Here is an 18,584-nt window from a genome sequence, read left to right as displayed (position 1 = left end):
GAAACTAATTCTTCTACTTTTTTGTAAATCTATACTCAAGAATTATTGAGTTAAAACAAATTTAACTGTCTTGCTGAAAAGTTTTATTTTTGTCTTATTTCAAGTCATATTTGCACTAGAAACTAGACAAACATTTGTGGTAAGATATATATTTTTTACTCCATTGATTCAATCCATAGAGTGTGGGATACATTTCAGGTGTTTATTTCTGTTCAATTTGATGACTAATAATAATAATAATAATAATAATAATAATGGTTATTATTATTATTATTATTATTGTTATTATAAACTGAAATTCGGTTTCTCAGAAAATTTTGAAAATCCCATCAGATCAATAACAAATGAGTTTTAATAAACAAATGTTATGAAATGGCTGCATAACAAAGCTGCAAGCTCTGCTCCAATAACTCAAAAGAAATGGAATAAAAACCTGAATCATGTGTGTAATAAATCTGGGCAGCATGTAAGTTTAATTCTTTTTAACTTAATTACTGACAGAAATACATCTGATGTATTCCAATGTATTGAAATGCTAAATTCTTTTAATTTGATATTTTTCTATGCAACATAACTAAAAGCAGGTTTTCAAAACTCCTCTTAGCAGTTTTCTTTTTGGGGTATTTTTCAACTAACACGGAGTAGAGAATAACTGAAGAGCCTAAGGAAATTACAAATGGTTTTAAAATCCTCTGCAAATAAAACAATCTGTGTAGTGTGGCATCTGCATTCACTTCCCAAAATAGCTCAAGCTCAGTCACATTGGATTGACAGCGTCTGTGACCAACAATCTTCCAGTTTTCTCGCTAGATTGAAATATTTCCTTTGAGTAGGCCATTTTAACAATATAAACATGCTCTCGTTTTAGCCACCCCATTGTAGCCCTGGCTGCATGTTTATTGTTGTTATCCTGATGGCTCGGTTTCCATCTTTTGCAGCTTCTCTTCCTGGAATGCCCTGGATTGATCTTCATCCATCAATTATAATCTATAGAATATCACAGCGGCAAAGGACTCCATTAATATTTTGATAGGTTATAATATTTAATCATGCATTCAAACTGTGATGTCCAGTACTGTTTTTTTGGTATGTTTGATTCTAAGTGCTTTTGGAAGAGGTTGTGTTAATTGGTCTTTTTATGTTCATTTTATTTTTTATTTTCTTCTCTTTTTTCAGGTTTTCAGTCTTTTCAGGTAAATTTTGTGGCAGTAGTTGCCTTTATTCGCGGCATTTAGACAAGGGGACAGAGGTAGTAAAGGTCCCGGCGTCGGGAATCGAACCCCGGACGCTGCGAGGACGTAATGACGCTCATTCTACTGCTTTGCCCACCAGTACATTCATATAATCTTTGTGGCTAGTTTTGTCCCAGTGTTGAGTTGTGATGGGTGAAAAAATCTTTTTTTTGTCGCCATCTCCTGGACAAAATGAAAAACGCACACTCATCGTGTAGTTCCCTCGCCCACTAACGGCCCCGCCTCTTCCTGCTCGTTTTCGCGGCACTTCTCCGCGAGGGCGGAGTCACGCTGTCCATTGGACAACTTCACGTTGACGCTGCGAGTATGCAAACAGGACGTGTCGCGTCGGGCCAATCGCGTGTCACGCTTCATTCGCTCGCGGGACGCAGTGGCGCGAAAAGCTTTCGGTCGGTCGTGCGGTCAAGCAGCAGCGGGGAAGAGCAGCTCCGAGTTTAGCAGCTTTTTTAGAAGAAACTAACTAATCGGACGGAAATGGCAACCGACAGCACAGATGACCGGGAGATGAGGGAAGCTCAGAGGGACTACCTGGATTTTCTGGACGACGATGTGAGTGACGCTTCCCCCCCCCCGTTAACAAACATCAACAACAAAGGACATTCATGTGCAGTTACGAAAAAGCATGTGGTTTGATTATGTAATCTAATGATTTGGGAAAACAGAAAACAAAGAACATATTTCTCAGCTTAAAAGTAACAGCGGTTCTTATAATCTTGTTGAAGTTGATGCAAACGTCAACGCGCACTTTTATTTTTAGTTTAGTTTCGTTATACAGAGATGTCACTGCTTCGTCAAACGTTAACTTCCGGGTGTGGTGTTTTTTAAAAATTATTATTATTTTTCTTCAAATCGCAGCAAGACCAGGGCATTTACCAAAGCAAAGTCCGGGATATGATCAGCGAGAATAAAGCCCGGCTCATCGTGAACATCAACGACCTGAGGAGGCGCAACGAGACCCGGGCTGCGAAGTAAGACACGCAGGATCACAGGATCTGAATGCTAATAACTAAAACATGAAATGATCTGAGCCTTTAACACCAAATAAAAGCATCTCTCAGTCAGAGAAAGTAAATAACTTTTTTTAGATCGGCGTATTCAAGGAGGTAGCTCTCTACTGCCTCTTGTGGCCAAAAATCTCTTCCACGGGAACAAGCAACATAGCCGGAGTTAGCTTGGTGGTTTTACCTTCCAGCAGGATAAAAACCCTTAACACCCACAAAATGGAAAGGTTTAGATAAGTGTATTCATATGTTTGAATGGACTAGTCAAAGTCTAGACCTAAATCCAGTTGGCAAGGCTTGGAAATGTATCTTCACAAATGGCTGCCACATTATCTGACTGTGCCTGACTTGTTTTTTACAGTAAAAACATTTTTTCTAGGTATAAAGATAGTTGTCTAATCTCTCTTCCTGTCCCTCAGACTGATGAGCAACGCGTTCGAGGAGCTGCTGGCGTTCCAGCGGGCTCTGAAGGACCTGGTGGCCTCGGTGGACGGCACCTACGCCAAGCAGCACGAGGAGTTCTTCATCGGCCTGAAGGGGAGCTTTGGCTCCAAGCACGTCTCCCCACGCACCCTGACCTCCCGCCTGCTGGGCAGCATGGTGTGTGTGGAGGGCATCATCACAAAGTGTGAGTTTCGCCGTTCCGATTTCCAGTGGGGACTGCTGGCACAAGAAAATGCGTACCTTGGTCTTATCTTTCATTAAGACAGTAGACTATCCAAATTAAACCGATGGTTACAATTTGATGAATTTGAAATGGAATACCTTCAGATACTTACCTATATGTGTTGGTGTCCTTGAAGGCAGTGCTTGTTCAACCGAGCTCTTTGAACAGCTGAGTGGTTGTCACGGGAGATTGAAGGATTTCCCAAACATGCAAAAAAGAATCAGGGCAACACTGGTGGTGCGTCTTTGATGATGGAATGACATTACAGCATCATTTAAAGCTCACAAAAGTCCATTCTACATAATCTTGCCCCTTAAAGTGCATTTAGCTAAATTCTTAAGATTAATAAAATGGCTAAGTTATTTCCCTTTTGCTTTAGTGCCACCTAGTGTCCATCTGTGCACATTCCTGCAGATTTGTTAGATTTCCATGTGTTTTCATTCTTTGCGTGAACATTCCAGGTTCCCTGGTTCGTCCCAAAGTGGTGCGCAGCGTCCACTACTGTCCTGCCACCAAGAAGACGATGGAGAGGAAGTACACAGACCTGACCTCGTTGGACGCCTTCCCCTCCAGCGCCATTTACCCCACTAAGGTACGAACTCGAAGGAGGTCCCTTCTGAAGCGTTGTGGCGAAAACCCGCCGAATATTCATCGTGAATGTTCTGACAGGACGAGGAGAACAACCCTCTGGAGACGGAATTCGGCCTGTCCATCTACAAGGACCACCAGACCATCACGGTGCAGGAGATGCCGGAGAAGGCGCCGGCAGGCCAGCTGCCTCGCTCCGTGGACATCATCCTGGACAACGATCTGGTGGACGTGGTCAAACCGGGAGATCGGGTGCAGGTGATTGGAACGTACCGCTGCCTGCCGGGGAAGAAGGGAGGATTCACCTCCGGCACGTTCAGGTGGGGCTGGTGCGAGAAATACCGGGCTGGATGTTGATGCGGTTATATTATTAGATTGATTCGTTCAGGGTCTCTGCAGGTTGCAGCAAGTTTTGAATATGACCGGCGCAAGTTGGTTGGACACTTTTGAATTGTCCACCGGAGGGCGCCAAACAAGCGCAGTATTTAAACAGCAGGTCTTTGAGTGCAACGCTGAGGTGGAGGCATCAAGTGATGCTCTGGGGGATAGGGTTTTTCTTTGTTTCCTTCATTTTTTTTTTTTATCATACACTGAAAGTGTCAAAATATACCAGCTCATACAAACACACTGTACACACCCAGTACACCGTCACCTTCCTAAAATAATGGTAATTTTTTTATTAGGTGGTTTATTTATTTTTTTGCCTGAATCATCTTTTGGCAGTACAAGTGCAGGGGTGATTTTAATTTTTAATTAGTTTTTTCTCCAGTTACGTTTTTTCTTTTTTTTAAATCACACATTTATTGAAAGTGTTAAAATTAAAAGAACTAACACAAATGTGTTGCCACGACATAGTAAAAGAGGAATATGATGGGGGAAGGAGAACAATAAGACAAAAAAAAATTAACTTCTGTCAATATTGCAGGTATTGACAGAATACCATTTTCCATTTTCTCAATGGAAAATGGAAAAAAAATGATCTCAGGGACTTTTTTTTAAAAATCATTACCATGCAAAATGCATTTCTGTAATCAGTATCTGATTCAAAGTTGTTGTATTTGTCTCGCCGCTGCCCCCTGCAGGACCATCATGATAGCGTGCCACGTGAAGCAGATGAGCAAAGAGGTGTCTCAGTCGTTCTCTGCCGACGACGTGGCCAAGATCAGGAACTTCAGCCGGATCCGCTCTGTGGTAAGTCTAAAACCCGGCGGGCGTTGAAGGGGAAACGTATGTGAAGGCGCTGAGTCGGCTCCTCCTCTTCCAGAACGTGTTTGACCAGCTGGCCCGCTCGCTGGCGCCCAGCATCCACGGCCACGACTACATCAAGAAGGCCATCCTCTGCATGCTGCTGGGCGGTGTGGAGAAGGTTCTGGAGAACGGCACGCGTATCCGAGGAGACATCAACGTCCTGCTCATCGGTACCTCAGCCGCATTCCCCATCAGTCTGCTCAGAGGGAGGCTGCGCAGTTTCCAGCTCAGAATGGCACCTAATTTTCCAGAATTTAGCAAAATTATAGTTTTTTTTTAAACCACTGTGGATGTTTGAGTGCTAAGTGTTTGCAAGAATGCAAGTTCCCATCTCTGTGTTTCAGATTACTGACTTTTGATTCAGTAAAATAATCATGTGAACTAAACTAGTAACTTCAACCAAAAGTCATCAGTAAGTTTAGGAGGAATAAATGTGGCCTTGTTATGTGGAAGCCCTGATAATATCAGAGTTAATATCAGGGCTTCTATGTATGGAATTGGGTTTTTATTGTTTCAAATTTAAGATAAGTTTTTTTTTTTTGAGATGTCACTATTTAAGTCATTGATCAGTTGCTAACGGCTAAAGCCATTCAGAATTTTTTATTTTTGTAAGTGAATCTGTATTTGATCCAGATTTTTAACGTGGTAGACTTGAGCTGTGGTGGGGAAATGTGTGGTGTTTGTTTTTCTTTACTACCCTGCTGAATCAGGGAGAGCTTTGATTTGTGTGGCAGAATCATATGAAAAAAACCCAACTAGGTGGATGAAATGTCTTAAATCTGACAGGAAAATAGAGATTTTTTATTTTTATTTTGAAATTGAGATATTTGTTTAAAAAAAGAAAATCTGTGTAAAAACCAAATGGCAAATTTCCACACTAGGAATTTTGAATTCAAATACATACCTTGTTCATTTTTTGGAAAATATTTCCTCATCACGTTTGCTCTCCTTCAGGCGACCCATCGGTGGCCAAATCCCAGCTGCTGCGCTACGTCCTCCACACGGCGCCCAGAGCCATCCCCACCACCGGCCGAGGCTCCTCCGGCGTGGGTCTGACCGCTGCCGTCACCACCGATCAGGAGACCGGTACTTTCCTCTCGCTTTCTCTCCCACCGCCCAAACAAACTGGTTCTTCTGCTTTTGAATCTGGCAACCTATCGATTCTTTCCCTCCTTCAGGAGAGCGGCGCCTGGAGGCGGGTGCCATGGTGCTGGCCGACCGCGGCGTGGTGTGCATCGACGAGTTCGACAAGATGTCTGACATGGACCGCACGGCCATCCATGAAGTGATGGAGCAGGGCCGGGTCACTATCGCCAAGGCCGGCATCCACGCCCGGCTCAACGCCCGCTGCTCCGTGCTGGCAGCAGCCAACCCGGTCTACGGCAGGGTGAGTTAAAAACCGCGCCTCTGCGTCCTGCGGTGAAACGCTTTCGCTCACCTTCCTGCTCCGTCTCCTCCACAGTACGACCAGTACAAAACCCCCATGGAGAACATCGGCCTGCAGGACTCGCTGCTGTCGCGTTTCGACCTGCTCTTCATTATGCTGGACCAGATGGACCCCGAGCAGGACCGCGAGATCTCGGACCACGTGCTGAGGATGCACCGTTACCGCGACCCCCGCGAGCAGGAGGGAGCAGGTACCGAACATCACCGGCTGTAAGACCGCCACTCCTGGTCGGGACCCCATATTCTGACACTGTTTTTGCGTCCAGCCATGGCGCTGGGCGGGTCGGTGGACGTGCTGGCTACAGATGACCCGGACGCCATGACGGAGGAGCATGAGGAGCTGCAGATTTACGAGAAACACAACAACCTGCTGCACGGAAGCAAGAAGAAGAAGTAAGGCTTTAACATGGTTTCTTCAAGTCTCACAAACTCGAATTTAAGGCTTTTTGAGACCATTATACCTGGAATTTAAGACCGGCATTATGACAGAAATGTACAAAAGAAAATTGCATATTGTCATCCTCCTAAAAATAATGCTTAAAAGACCTTTTGGAAAGAAAGAGGTGGGTTTCTTTTTTCTTTTTGCAAAAATTGACTTGCACCATTATTTTATTAAGGTGACAGTATTTTCATAACAGCGGCTAGATTTTTGGTACAAAAGGGCATGCAACAGCTGTGACTCCGTGGTAAATACGAACATTGTCCAGTCAACTGGCATTAGATTTGCACATTCCTTTGATGTACATAAGATGTACATATACGCTAGTTAGCTGTAGCCTTAACTGCCTTGAGTCCGAACGGAATGAAAATATCTGTCGACTCAAATATAAAACAAACCACATAGAAAATACAAAATGAAATGGAACCTGTGATTCACGTATTTTAAAACCATTTCAAGGCCTTTATTTCAGGTTTATGAATTGAAGTCTTTTTAAGGACATCCTGAGTAATGTTTTAGGAAGTGACTGTAGTGCAAAAGGTGTGCAAACAATAAGATGTTCGCTTTGTTCCAGGGATAAAATTTTGAGTAAGGAGTTCATGAGGAAGTACATCCATGTCGCTAAGATTATCACCCCTGTGCTGACCGAGGAAGCAGCCAATCACATCGCAGAGGAGTACTCCCGGCTGAGGAGTCAGGAGCAGCTGGCGGCCGATGTGGCCCGGGTGAGCTCTTCAGATCAACCTTCAAACTAAATTGATTTTATTCTTCAATTAAATTTTCAGTATTAAAACATTTTAATTTGGGAAAATCTGTAGTATTTTTTTTCTTCCCCATCAATGTACAGTTTGGGTTTCCGTAGTTCAGATAGATGTCAGCCCACACACAGAGTATCATCTTTTTTGAAAGGTGTGAATTTTTATTTGGACTTTAAATTCAAGTCAACAGACAGAAGGGATGATTGAAATTAAAGCCAGTTTTTCTACTCTTTTTTTTTCCTGTCATTCCGATATATTTTTTTTAAGAAAAAGTGAGAGAAATCAAATTTAGTATTTAAAAGAATCTATTTTATTTTTAGCATAGATTTTTAGCAATCTATTTTATTTTTAGCCTAACATTACTGTAAACGTTACTCTTAAAAAAAAAAAAAAAAAAAAAAAACACCCCAGAACTCTGACTCCTCCTCTTTCCCTGCCCAGACCTCTCCTGTGACGGCCCGTACTCTAGAGACCCTGATCCGCCTCTCCACGGCGCACGCCAAGGCCCGCATGAGCAAGGCGGTGGAGCTGGAGGACACGGAGGTTGCCGTGGAGCTGGTCCAGTTCGCCTACTTTAAGAAGGTTTGTCATCCGTTAAGCACTCCCAACAGAAATGGATCAAGAACTTCCAAAAAGCTTGGCTGCATTGTTGTTGTGCCCTTTGTCATTTAGGTTCTGGAGAAGGAGAAGAAGCGCACGAGGAAGGAGCGCGACTCTGACTCAGAGGAAGATGACGACGAAGAGGCGCCTCCCAGTCAACGCTCGCAAAGAACTCGGAAGAGGTACCAACACACACATCCTTGTACTTTTATACAAACTAAGAACTTTGTGTTGACTTCCATTTATTTTTAACCTTAGCTAAAACTTAATTCACACCATACCTGTTAATCTGACTAGTAGAGTTCATTAGAACAGCAAAAAACTGAGGACAGGGAAAAGGATCTAATTGTCCACAATCTTTATTTGTTAGTAAATATTGTGAAAGTGGTCCTCTATATGTCGTATATGCTAGTACACACAATATGGCAAAGTGTCCTCACAATTACAACTGTCCCCACAATGTTGGTTGTTCGTCAACAGTAAGTCCTCATGGCAAAGCAAACATACACACTTACTCATATTCTGACTTTGTATCGACTTTCATTCATTTTAGTAGCTACATTTATGGCTAACCATTACCAGCATGTTTCTAACCTTAATCAAAACCGGATTCACACCATACCTGTAAACCTAGCACTATAAAAAGTGGGGTCTACCAAATTCTAACCAGAATTTGGCCCCATAAGGTCCAACGATCTTCAGAAGGTTTGGTGAATATGCCAGAAAAGGTCCTCGGGGGGCCTCAAAGCTTGACGTATTAAGCTTTCATACCTTTTATTTTCCTTAATTCTTAATGTTGCAACCACAAATATGGATGTTTCTATTGAGATTTTATGGACACTTTATGGCAAGAGGAGGAATGGGGTGTGGCTTTTAATATTTTTTGTAGTTAACAAACTGAATACAGTTCCCTTTATTCTGGTTCCCTACAATAAAATTCAGTCAATTCTCTGGCATTTAAGATACGGTAGTTTCTTAAATGCCAGAATGTTCAACAGGTTGGGGTGTTTGTTGCTCAGATGAGTGATATTTCTTCCTTGTGTCATGCAGGGGGCGCCAAGGCTCTCAGAGTAGCGAGCCCTACAGCCCGTATGACTTCAGTGAAGAACAAGATGTCCCTCAGAGTAAGCGGATGTCTCATCGTCCCACATTGCTTTCTAAATGACTGAACTGAAAACCTCATTTTTCAGAGTATGAGCCAGCTCTTTCTCACAGGCTGGCTCCTCTCTAACCTTATTCTGCATCAGATGTGTAGGAAATACTTCCTGTTGTGCTCTGAATTCACTAATCACAAGATTTTCAGTTTGAAGTCTCACTCTGAGCTTTATTTTATAGTTCAAGCTGGCACCCCAAAACCAGCCAAACCCCAGCAACAGGCGGAGGAGGAACCCATGGAGGCCACGTCACAAGCTGAAGGTGCCGAACTCTCAGCTGAGAGGTACGCCACTGATGTTTCTACAGCTCCTTCATGTGAAGTTTGCCCTAATGATGTGTCTGTGCAACCCAATCACGGTTTCTCCTGATCTCTTCTTCCAGGCTGAAGGAGTTCAAGTCGTCTCTGTTCGGCGTTTTCCAGTCGGCTCACGCGCAGTCTGTGAAAATGACGAAGCTCATGGAAGAGGTCAACAAAGAGCGGGAGAGCCGCTTCACGGAGCCCGAGGTCCGTGCCGCCCTGGCCCGCATGCAGGACGACAACCAGGTCATGGTGGCCGACGACATCATCTTCCTCATCTGAGGAAGGATGAGTGTTCCCCAAAACCAAATTAAATATGGATATAAACACACTGGGTTGTTTCTGTTCGTGTCCTGAGGATTTTTTTATTGTATCTTTGTGGTGTACCCACCCCGTCACCATTGGACAGGACAGCGCTGTGTTCTCATTCAGTATTCAGTGAAACAGACATGATGTGGAGTCCGGTTTTGTTAAAAATCTGTAAATAGTTTTTGTTTAATAAATGTAACTGATATAAAAAATAAAATTAAATGTTTTGGTGTGCTATAACTCAGTTCCTGTGTAGAACCAAGCTTTGTCTGTTATTCCAGCCAGAATAAGTTGAGTTTCTGCCTTGCGCTGTCAATGACGGAAATGTCCAGTGATCCCCAACTTGAAATCCAAATTTTGATCTCCATTTTGACTTGAAATCCTTTAATAAATTTGCACTACATGGTGCTGTAACATTTGCCCTAATTTGTGTTTATCTCATGAATCCCAATAAAATACATTGACGTCTGTGGTTGATAAATGACAAATGTAAAGAGGTTCCATGGTTATGAACGGTCTCACAAGGTTATGGTGAGGGAAACTAGCACCAAATGAGCAAATTGTATTATTTAATTTAAACTTTGTATATGTCCAATGTCAGATCAGATGTTAAATGAAAATCTTGGATTAAAAGATTAGTAAATCTGTTTTGTATTAACTAAATGAGTCAGTGTCGGCTGGTCCGTAGGGGGGGCTGCACTCCAAGATGAGGAGGTCGGAAAAAAAAAATCAAAGCATGAATGATTAAAATAACTCATTCAACAGTGAATTTTCCCTAACAGACTCTTATCATTTGTCTTATGTAGAGCTACTGATTGCGCTCCTGGTTGCTAGGGGAAAAAATAAACATTTGGCCAATCAGGATTGTTGAATTTAATAGGACTGGTAAAAAAAAAAAACACTAATTACACGCTTTGTATAGAGGATCTGGGCTCTCGGCTGTTGAGAAACTATTGCTTCTTGGAGGCTTAGACAGTGTTGAGGCTTTAAATCTTACCCTTATGTATGTAATGCACCAGTTTGACGCTAAGTAGCTTACCGGAAATAGCTTACGATGTAAACAATCGTCAACTACAAAGGGAGAAGTGCAAAGAGGGGGCCGTCGATGCTAATTCAATATTTGTAAGCCTAGCCAGCACAGACTGGATGGCTTCGTTGAATTTTCTCTATTGCCATTGCTGAAACAACAGCCAGACTACAATACTAAAACAGAACATTTACGTCATTTTTCGCTTCTTGTCTTTCTGTTCGCTGATTGGCCAGGCCGACAATTGGCCGGAGACAATCCTTGTCGCGGGGAGAGAGAGAGAGAGAGACCGGAAGCGAAATTTTTTTTCGAGCGGAATTGCACAGGAAGGAAATGGCCGTAATAGAAAGTTATTTGAAAATTTGGATCGCTGTGGTGAAAAAGCTGACAGCTAAAGGAAAGCTTAGACGAAATTCTCCACTTGAATGACAATGCAGAGGATTTTACAGAGGGCCGCTAAGCTACAGCTTCTCCTGCATGCTGCTTATTCTGTTTTATTTATGTTAGCTATCATATTGCTCTGCTTTTTTAAAAAAGTTGTTTACTTTTTCTGTTCAAAAACTGCTGTAGATGGGTTTTGTTGCTCTTGTTAGCATAATGCTAACGTTGCTCTGGACAAATGTTCCAAAGATCTCCTTTTTTTTTGTAAATTGTAATGATGATACTCCTGTTGTATTTTTGGATATGTTCTAATGTTTGGTCAGTATCATAATGTTTGTTGGGTCAGGTGGTCTTTGTGATGGCCATCTTCAATCAGAGTCTTCTTCAGATTACAAGCATTCAGATAACTGGATGGTATGAGTTATGGCAGTTCATTTTCCTTTGGGATAAACAAAGCATTTTGAATTTAGTTGTATTCGGTCTGAAAACTTGTTAGATTTAATCATTACCATGTTTGCACGAAAAATGAATATGACCAACTTCACCAACTTTGTTAAATTCTGAAATGTATTACTCATTTCTAAATGTTTGACAGGTCTGGCTCCCCAGGAGTTCAGTGACCTTGTAGTTTCTCTCAGATCTCAGGTTTGGAGGTTTAAGCTATTCATGGTTAACAGCCGGTCCACGATGGTTCAACAATGGTCCTTATGTCATTGTGGTTTGTCTCAAAGTGATTTCATGATTTATGTTATACATAATTTTCTTTTTTTTGTTGTGATGCTGTTTTTAGTGGAGGGCGATGTGTACTTTGAATTTTGTACTATTGTGACAACAATAAAAATGCTGATACGACTCAGTATTAATTCTCTTTTCGGTCCACAAAGAAATGCTGCTCTTGAAAAGCTTTTGTATTTGAACATACATAAAAAAGTGCGATTTATATCACTAAACAGCATATAGAGACTTCATGTAATCATATTTTTGAATTTATTTTTATCTATTGAGGTTCTCCTGGAAAAAGACGGTGGAGAAAATGGTGAAAATATGAAGTTTTTTTTAACATTAATTGGAATTTATTGTGATGATAAATAAAAAATGTTATAGGAAATTTTTTGCAATAAATGATCAATTAAAAGCTCTTTGTTACAGATCTTTTTTAAATTAATGTTTCTGTGTAACGCTCGTCCCCATGCAAATAAACAGTAAAGAACAACAAAAGGTCATCTCAACTCATTCCTTGATGTTGTCGCATTTAGATATTGTTCATTTCAAACCGAGTTGCTTACTTTGAATCAAATTTCCTTGTGGACTTGGTGATCAAAAAAGATGGTCATTAGTTCAGGGAAACTCTGCTGTTTCCCGGAACAACCGTCACACGGTTGAACGTCTTCCTGCCTCCAAACCTCTGCTTACAAGAAGTGATTGAAACCCCCATCGGATCCAGGTCTCACTCTGCGTGGGGGGATGATCCTTTAACAACGTACGCTCCCGCACATGTTGCAAAATGACGCCGCGGGTTTGCGGATCTCTTTCATGCTCTTATTTGGATTTATTAAGTAGGCTGCTCTGAATCTCATCTGGTGAACTTTGCTCAGATTGACCTTTTTGATAGAAGTGCTTCACAGCAATCACTGCAACGCGTCTGAGGCGTACGCCGAGACTTTCAGTCTCTCATGACTTTGATCAAGCTGAAGATGTGATGAATAATCGCTTCTGCTTAAAATAATCTCTGCGCTTTTAGTAAATATGAAACAGGCCTTGAGCGCGACACCCACATTTGACACAAATCAGTGTAAAACAACAAAAAGAAGAAGCTGGATTTGCCCCTGTCCCTGTGGAAACGCTGATTTTGTGTCTGAGAAGCATGTCCTATTGCAATACTAGAGGACTACGCATCATATTTACTTGCAAAAATTATACATAAACATCAGTATGTGTCTTTTGTCCTCCTGTCGGGGTGAAGCCCACACTTTGAAAATCACTGTGGTAACTGCAACAGAAACACAACCGAACACTTGCTTTGTTAAGCTCAGTTTGTGATCAAGTGTTTCTAATTGCTTGAAGCTGTTTTTGCCTACTGGGTTCTGTTACAGGAAGGTCTTCTCTTTGCATGCGAGCTCACATTTGGATGGCGGCCTACATTTTTGTAGTCGCAAGGGTTTCCATGCTTGCCTGGGTTTGCATTGAGGCCTCTGTTAGTATTCTGTCTCGTGTGATCATTGTGGGTGGCCTCTATCACCTCTGTTTTTGTGGAGCACCGTTTGCCTGGCCGCCTCTGTTTAGTCGGAGTCGTCAGTTTGCATGGACACGATTGGTCTTTTCACGACGAACCTTTATGATGCTCATTTTTAATCTCTGCTCTCAGTTCTGCAACTTGACCCCAGGAGGATTGTTTCCTCCTGTTGTTCAAGGTTAGTCTTCAGCTGACATTTTTATTAATTTTTTTTGGTAGATTCTCACTGCTCAAAGCATTTTTTTTCCACCTGATGCTTAAATCTGCAATTTGTAGCTTTTATAAAATATATATATATATTTTTTACATGTTTATTAAAATTGTCGCTACATCCTGACATTATGGTACGAGACAGATAATCTGTGGAGAAAAAAAAAATTGAGCTCCTCTGTCTTCTCTCAGTGCTAATTAGAAAATTGGTAAGTTGTTTTTCTACCATTAGCAGACTGAGCAGTGTATACATGAGCTTTATTGACAGCGCTAAGACCCTCCTGCTAGGTCTGAGTGGTTGTTTTTGACTTGAAGTGGTACATTTTTGTAGACGGCAATAGAAGCACTGGAAGGAGGTGGAGGAGATCAATATTTTCACAGATTATCTGCTTCATATTATAGCCTTTTAAGAAATATGTAAAAGAATTACAGATTTAAGGAACTGAAGCTCTTGCAGAACGCTCTCATTGACTGTAGCTGTGACTTTCTCTTGTGGTCTTGTGAGTTGGAAGCCACACAGTCAAACAGGGCCTGGAAGTGAGCCCACTCTGTTTGTTGGTATTGGCCTGAGAAACTCAGGCGGTATAAGTGAGGTGCCTGAGAGGAAGTAGAGGCACTGACGTGTTTCTTTTGTTTTTTTGACCTTAGAGGTGACTGACATGCTCGATGGATTTCCTTTCAGTTGAAGAGGCCTGGAGGCAGCAGAGGGAGATGATTCTGGCCGAGCTTCTCAAATTCACCAGAAGGAACTGATTTCCCTTGGATTTCTATACCACATAGTTGACTTGGATGTTAAGGGCAACCATGTCTACCCTCGAAAGATTAGCTGGAGCCGCTTCATTTCTGCAAACAGCCCGTGTTTGGTCCATGACCAACTTTATGTACATTCATCTGATGTCTGGAATCCATATCTCGCTTGCTTTACTAAGATTTAAACATGCTGTTGTTAAAAAGTGGACCTCGTGATGGATGTTGGGGAAAGTGAAAAAAAACTGTCTGGTTTATTTCTATGAATTATCGCAGTGTGTCATCAGCTGAGGTCATAGTACATTTCTAATTTAACATGCTGTGTGCAAAACGACAAAGCAGAACACAGAGTAAACTTTGTTATTGCTTAAGCAATACATTTGGAGATAATTCAATGTTTTTGGATTTTACTGATTAGAAGGAACTTGTTGCAAAAAGTTGAGAACTTTCAGTAACTCAGCAGTCTTGCGATGTTTCTAGATATATCTCACTTTGCTAATATTTCAGTTATATCATTAAATCCAAAAGTGTATTTGTCAAATTAAATAATTATGAAACATTTTCCTTCATGTAATTCAATATCCACAATGTAGTGCTCAGTGTGCTCATAGAAGCCTACATCTTGCCAACCACTAGGTGGCAGAAGACGCACAGTTCAGAGGCAGAGAATCGGTTGCTCTCTCTGAAAGTGTTGAAGAAAGTCCACGGTCCAAAAAATAAATGATTTCTAATCATTTGTAGTTTAAATAAAACTGGCAATGCATACATCATTGAAATTAATATAGCTAATTTCAATGCAATTCAATAATTTATAAAGCACATAACTAAATGAGTTTTCAATTTAAAATAATTCATTGCCTTTCTCCAGTGGTGAGAGAGGCAAAAGACAGGACACGCCCACAGTGGAGTGGAAGAGGGAGTGTTTAAAAACAAGCAAACAAATTTTTTTTTTTTATATGCTAGTATTCATTCAGTCATATTAAAAATAAAAACACCGACAGCAAAAAAAAAAAAAAAAAACACATCAAAAAATTTGTTGAACTCGGACAAAAATCATTTTAAATCGCGTATTAAGGCAGAGCACAAATCCGGAATAGTTTTTAGAGGATGTCTGCCTACGAAGAATAATGTGTGGTTTTTTTCTGTATAAACTGCTGGACTGAAAAATATTCATTGTTCTCCATATTGTCAGCTGAGACAAGGTCAAAACAAGAAAACCACACATGAGACATCAGCATAAGTATATAGGGGTATATTCTTCCTGAATTAAAGGCTTTTTATCCATCTGCTTTTGATAAACTTTACAATAGAAACAATAGCTGTCATCATCTCGCTCATCCTCAAACATGAGCACACAGATTCTCTTGACGCACAAGACAGTGGCGTATAACTAAATAAAAAAGATCCAGACGGCGGCTCATTTTATTTTTTAATTTAATCAGTCAATCCCTTTCGGTGCTCCATCCGTAGCGAGGCCACTCGGCTTCTCAAATGACAGTTCAAATTTGTCCGGGCGAACGTGATGGAACAGATCTTCTCATTTGGTTACTTCATAGCTAGCGGACTCAACGTCTGTTGTGGCCCCATGCACAAAAACAACTAGCTGTGTGGCATTAGTCATATCACAGGCAAGAAAAAACTTAGCGAAATCTCTTGCGTCGTCTCTAGGTGTTTTTGAACATCATTCGGTGAACATGTCTGCAGATGCAAATCTGGACAAACTGATGTTCTCAAATTCGCTTTGTTCAGAAGTCAATGGCTTTGCCGGTTCAGGGGGCTACATATCACCCATAGACCGCAGGTCCTAATGGTGGTAAGCATTAAACAGAATGGAAGTTTGTCAGACAGACCATATCAAGTTGTTGAAGACTGGACATACGTGAGTTGTTGTAGTTGACCTGCTTCTACAATATCATATGGAGGATTAGAACAGAACTTGAAAGGAAGAAGAGTATGAATTATTGAAAATGAGATCTGGATGTCAATGGGGTTTTACCAGGTTACATAAAGAGGAAAAAATTAGCAGGATGGACCTGGTGGTGGGTAGATGGATTGGAGCTTAATCAGCAGTAGTGTGGGGGGTTTCTCAAGGAAAGCTGAACCAGAAACCTACACTCAGATTACCAATCCATCTTGTTCTCAGCCTCACCTGTGGTCAAAAGATTTGAGTCCGGACTGAAAAGCAAAATCTCGGATACAAGTAACAAATTGACTGTACCTTGGGGTGCGTTGGAGTGAATGGACCTGAGAAAATACAAGCCATTTACCACGTCCAGAATTCACTGTAAACATCAGTACAACGGCTCAGAAAGTAGAACATGATTCCAAACGAACAACTGACCTACTCGCATGTTCTCTCACTTCATCTGTAACTAAAACTAAATCCTTCTTACCATTTCCACTCCTATATATATTTTAAAAAAAATTAAATCCATTCCTATTTGGACTTGTATTACTTTCCTTCGCTCCCCTGCTTTGGGCCAGAGCAGTGAAACCCAAAACGTTACCAGTAGAAAATGCGTAGTCGTGGTGACATAAGGTGCCTTGGCAACAGCTGTTGATGCATCTCAAGTTGAAGCTGTGTTCCCTGCTTGTTATTCCATTACTTTGTTTTGACGTTGTTGTCGTGCGTGGGAGTTGGTTGTTTCAGTAAAGGGGTTGTTTCATGCAAAGAAAGGGCCACGACACTCTGTGTTTTAATCATCCATGTCTGCATTGCAGTGCATTGAAAAATAGATTCTGACCCCAATTAGATATTTAGCTTGCTCTCATTTTATTGTGTCAAATTACTCATTCCTTGTATTGGCATTTTTGCACCAGCACAGCTCTCGCTTCTCATCATCGCCATCTTTTTGTTTCTTCTTTAGATGTCTAGGACTATTTAAGCACTTTCAGCCAGACATTAAATCTGATGGAGAAGTAAATGTTTGTAAATGCTTTTCAACTTTTGTTCAGTTTAGGAAAGAGATTTGCTGAAACATGTCCAAAAACAGCACCTGGTTGGCTTGGCGGGCCAGCGCACTGGGAACTGTTTGGAACGGAGGAGCTGCATTTTGGCAGAAGAATTGAGAAGAAATATTGGTCAAAACAAGAAGTTATGAGTTTTTTGCTCCCTTACGGTTGATTTCATATGAATTTTGTAGTAATGAGAAATAGATGACCAAACAATCCTTGGCAGATCTTTGCAGCGAATATTTTTCCATCATATTACAATTTGTATTACCAAGGTCTCGTAGCTTCAACTAAGATTTTGAAGCATGAATGTTTCCTTGGTTGTAAGATGACTAAATGTGAAAAACAGCTGTCTTCAAAAAAGACAATATAAAGCATAAAGTAAGTACAAACGTATTCAATTAGAATATAAATCTGTTCACTATTGTCGCAGAATGAGTGGTCAATTATGGAGCGTCGCTAATCTGGAGCTTTGCTAAGATGCAAACCCGACTCTTTCACCCGTTTCAACTTTATTGTGCCTTCACCTCATTTTCTGTGATCACTTCGTTTATCTGTAGCTACAGGTGCCAGACTGCCTGTCACTGACAAACGGGTCTCTCTCTCTCTTTTCTCCAGAACAAGCTTTGCTCCAGTTTTTCGGGTCCTTACTCATACGTGAGGCGTGAGATGAAGAGATGTTATCACTTTGTTTGCCTTTGGAGTTATGCTGATTTATTACAAGAAGCCCCGTCAGCATTTCCTTGACCTACATTGTTTAGGCTGCGTTGGCAGAGTGTAGGGGTTGCTATAAAAGTAAACTAGTAAACGATTTAGTCAGCTAATTAAAAAAAATATATATAAAAAATTAAGAAGTCAATGTTGAGATGGACCAGAACGACGTGTGTCCAAGTTCATTTTAAGAACGTCAACGGCTGGAAAAAGCGGGATTTTAGTTGCACCGTGTTTAAAGAAATGGGCAACCAGTTGCAAACCTGTTTGCTTTTATGTGTGTTTTTATGTACACAAAAAAGCCTCTTTCTGCAAAAAATGGGGGGTTTCTTATGCAACTAACAGGAAGTGAACTTTTGAAAGCAAAGAATGGAGGTCTGTAGGTGAAGAAACATTTTCACACTTTTTGACAGACTCATGACGGTGTTGCCTTTGAGGTTTTCTGCAGGGGGAACTTTTTTTTTGTGTGTGAAAAGAGAAACGCATGGATGTGGATGAAAAGAAACAAAAAAAGAGAATAACAAAGAAAAAGTCGAGCCTCTACAAAAATCTGTTAAGGCA

General features: G+C 41.2%; 1 protein-coding gene across 1 annotated transcript; it reads left to right on the top strand.

Moving 5' to 3' along the window:
- Nucleotides 1-514: 514 nt before the first annotated feature.
- On the top strand, nt 515-10,531 carry mcm3 (minichromosome maintenance complex component 3). Its single transcript, XM_032585661.1, has 17 exons — nt 515-1,802; nt 2,109-2,221; nt 2,674-2,882; nt 3,383-3,513; nt 3,591-3,829; nt 4,592-4,700; nt 4,774-4,927; nt 5,712-5,843; nt 5,936-6,144; nt 6,220-6,394; nt 6,470-6,596; nt 7,217-7,367; nt 7,842-7,982; nt 8,073-8,182; nt 9,051-9,124; nt 9,336-9,438; nt 9,537-10,531. Exons 1-17 carry the CDS (start codon nt 1,728-1,730, stop codon nt 9,733-9,735), a joined length of 2,451 nt encoding a protein of 816 aa, XP_032441552.1. The 5' UTR covers nt 515-1,727; the 3' UTR covers nt 9,736-10,531.
- The last annotated feature ends 8,053 nt before the right edge of the window (nt 10,532-18,584 follow it).

This window comes from Xiphophorus hellerii, chromosome 15 (assembly GCF_003331165.1).
Source record: "Xiphophorus hellerii strain 12219 chromosome 15, Xiphophorus_hellerii-4.1, whole genome shotgun sequence".
Taxonomy (NCBI): Eukaryota; Metazoa; Chordata; class Actinopteri; order Cyprinodontiformes; family Poeciliidae; genus Xiphophorus; species Xiphophorus hellerii.
Note: the sequence above shows the minus strand (reverse complement) of the source record. Positions and strands in the feature narration are given on the sequence as shown.

What these genes read in the sequence shown, in the direction of transcription:
- mcm3 (XM_032585661.1), top strand. Translation starts at nt 1,728, where the DNA reads ATGGCAACCGACAGCACAGATGACCGGGAGATGAGGGAAGCTCAGAGG. An exon ending in CACCACCGATCAGGAGACCG is followed by an intron (nt 5,844 to 5,935) that starts GTACTTTCCTCT and finishes TCCCTCCTTCAG; the next exon opens with GAGAGCGGCGCCTGGAGGCG. An exon ending in AGTTCGCCTACTTTAAGAAG is followed by an intron (nt 7,983 to 8,072) that starts GTTTGTCATCCG and finishes TTTGTCATTTAG; the next exon opens with GTTCTGGAGAAGGAGAAGAA.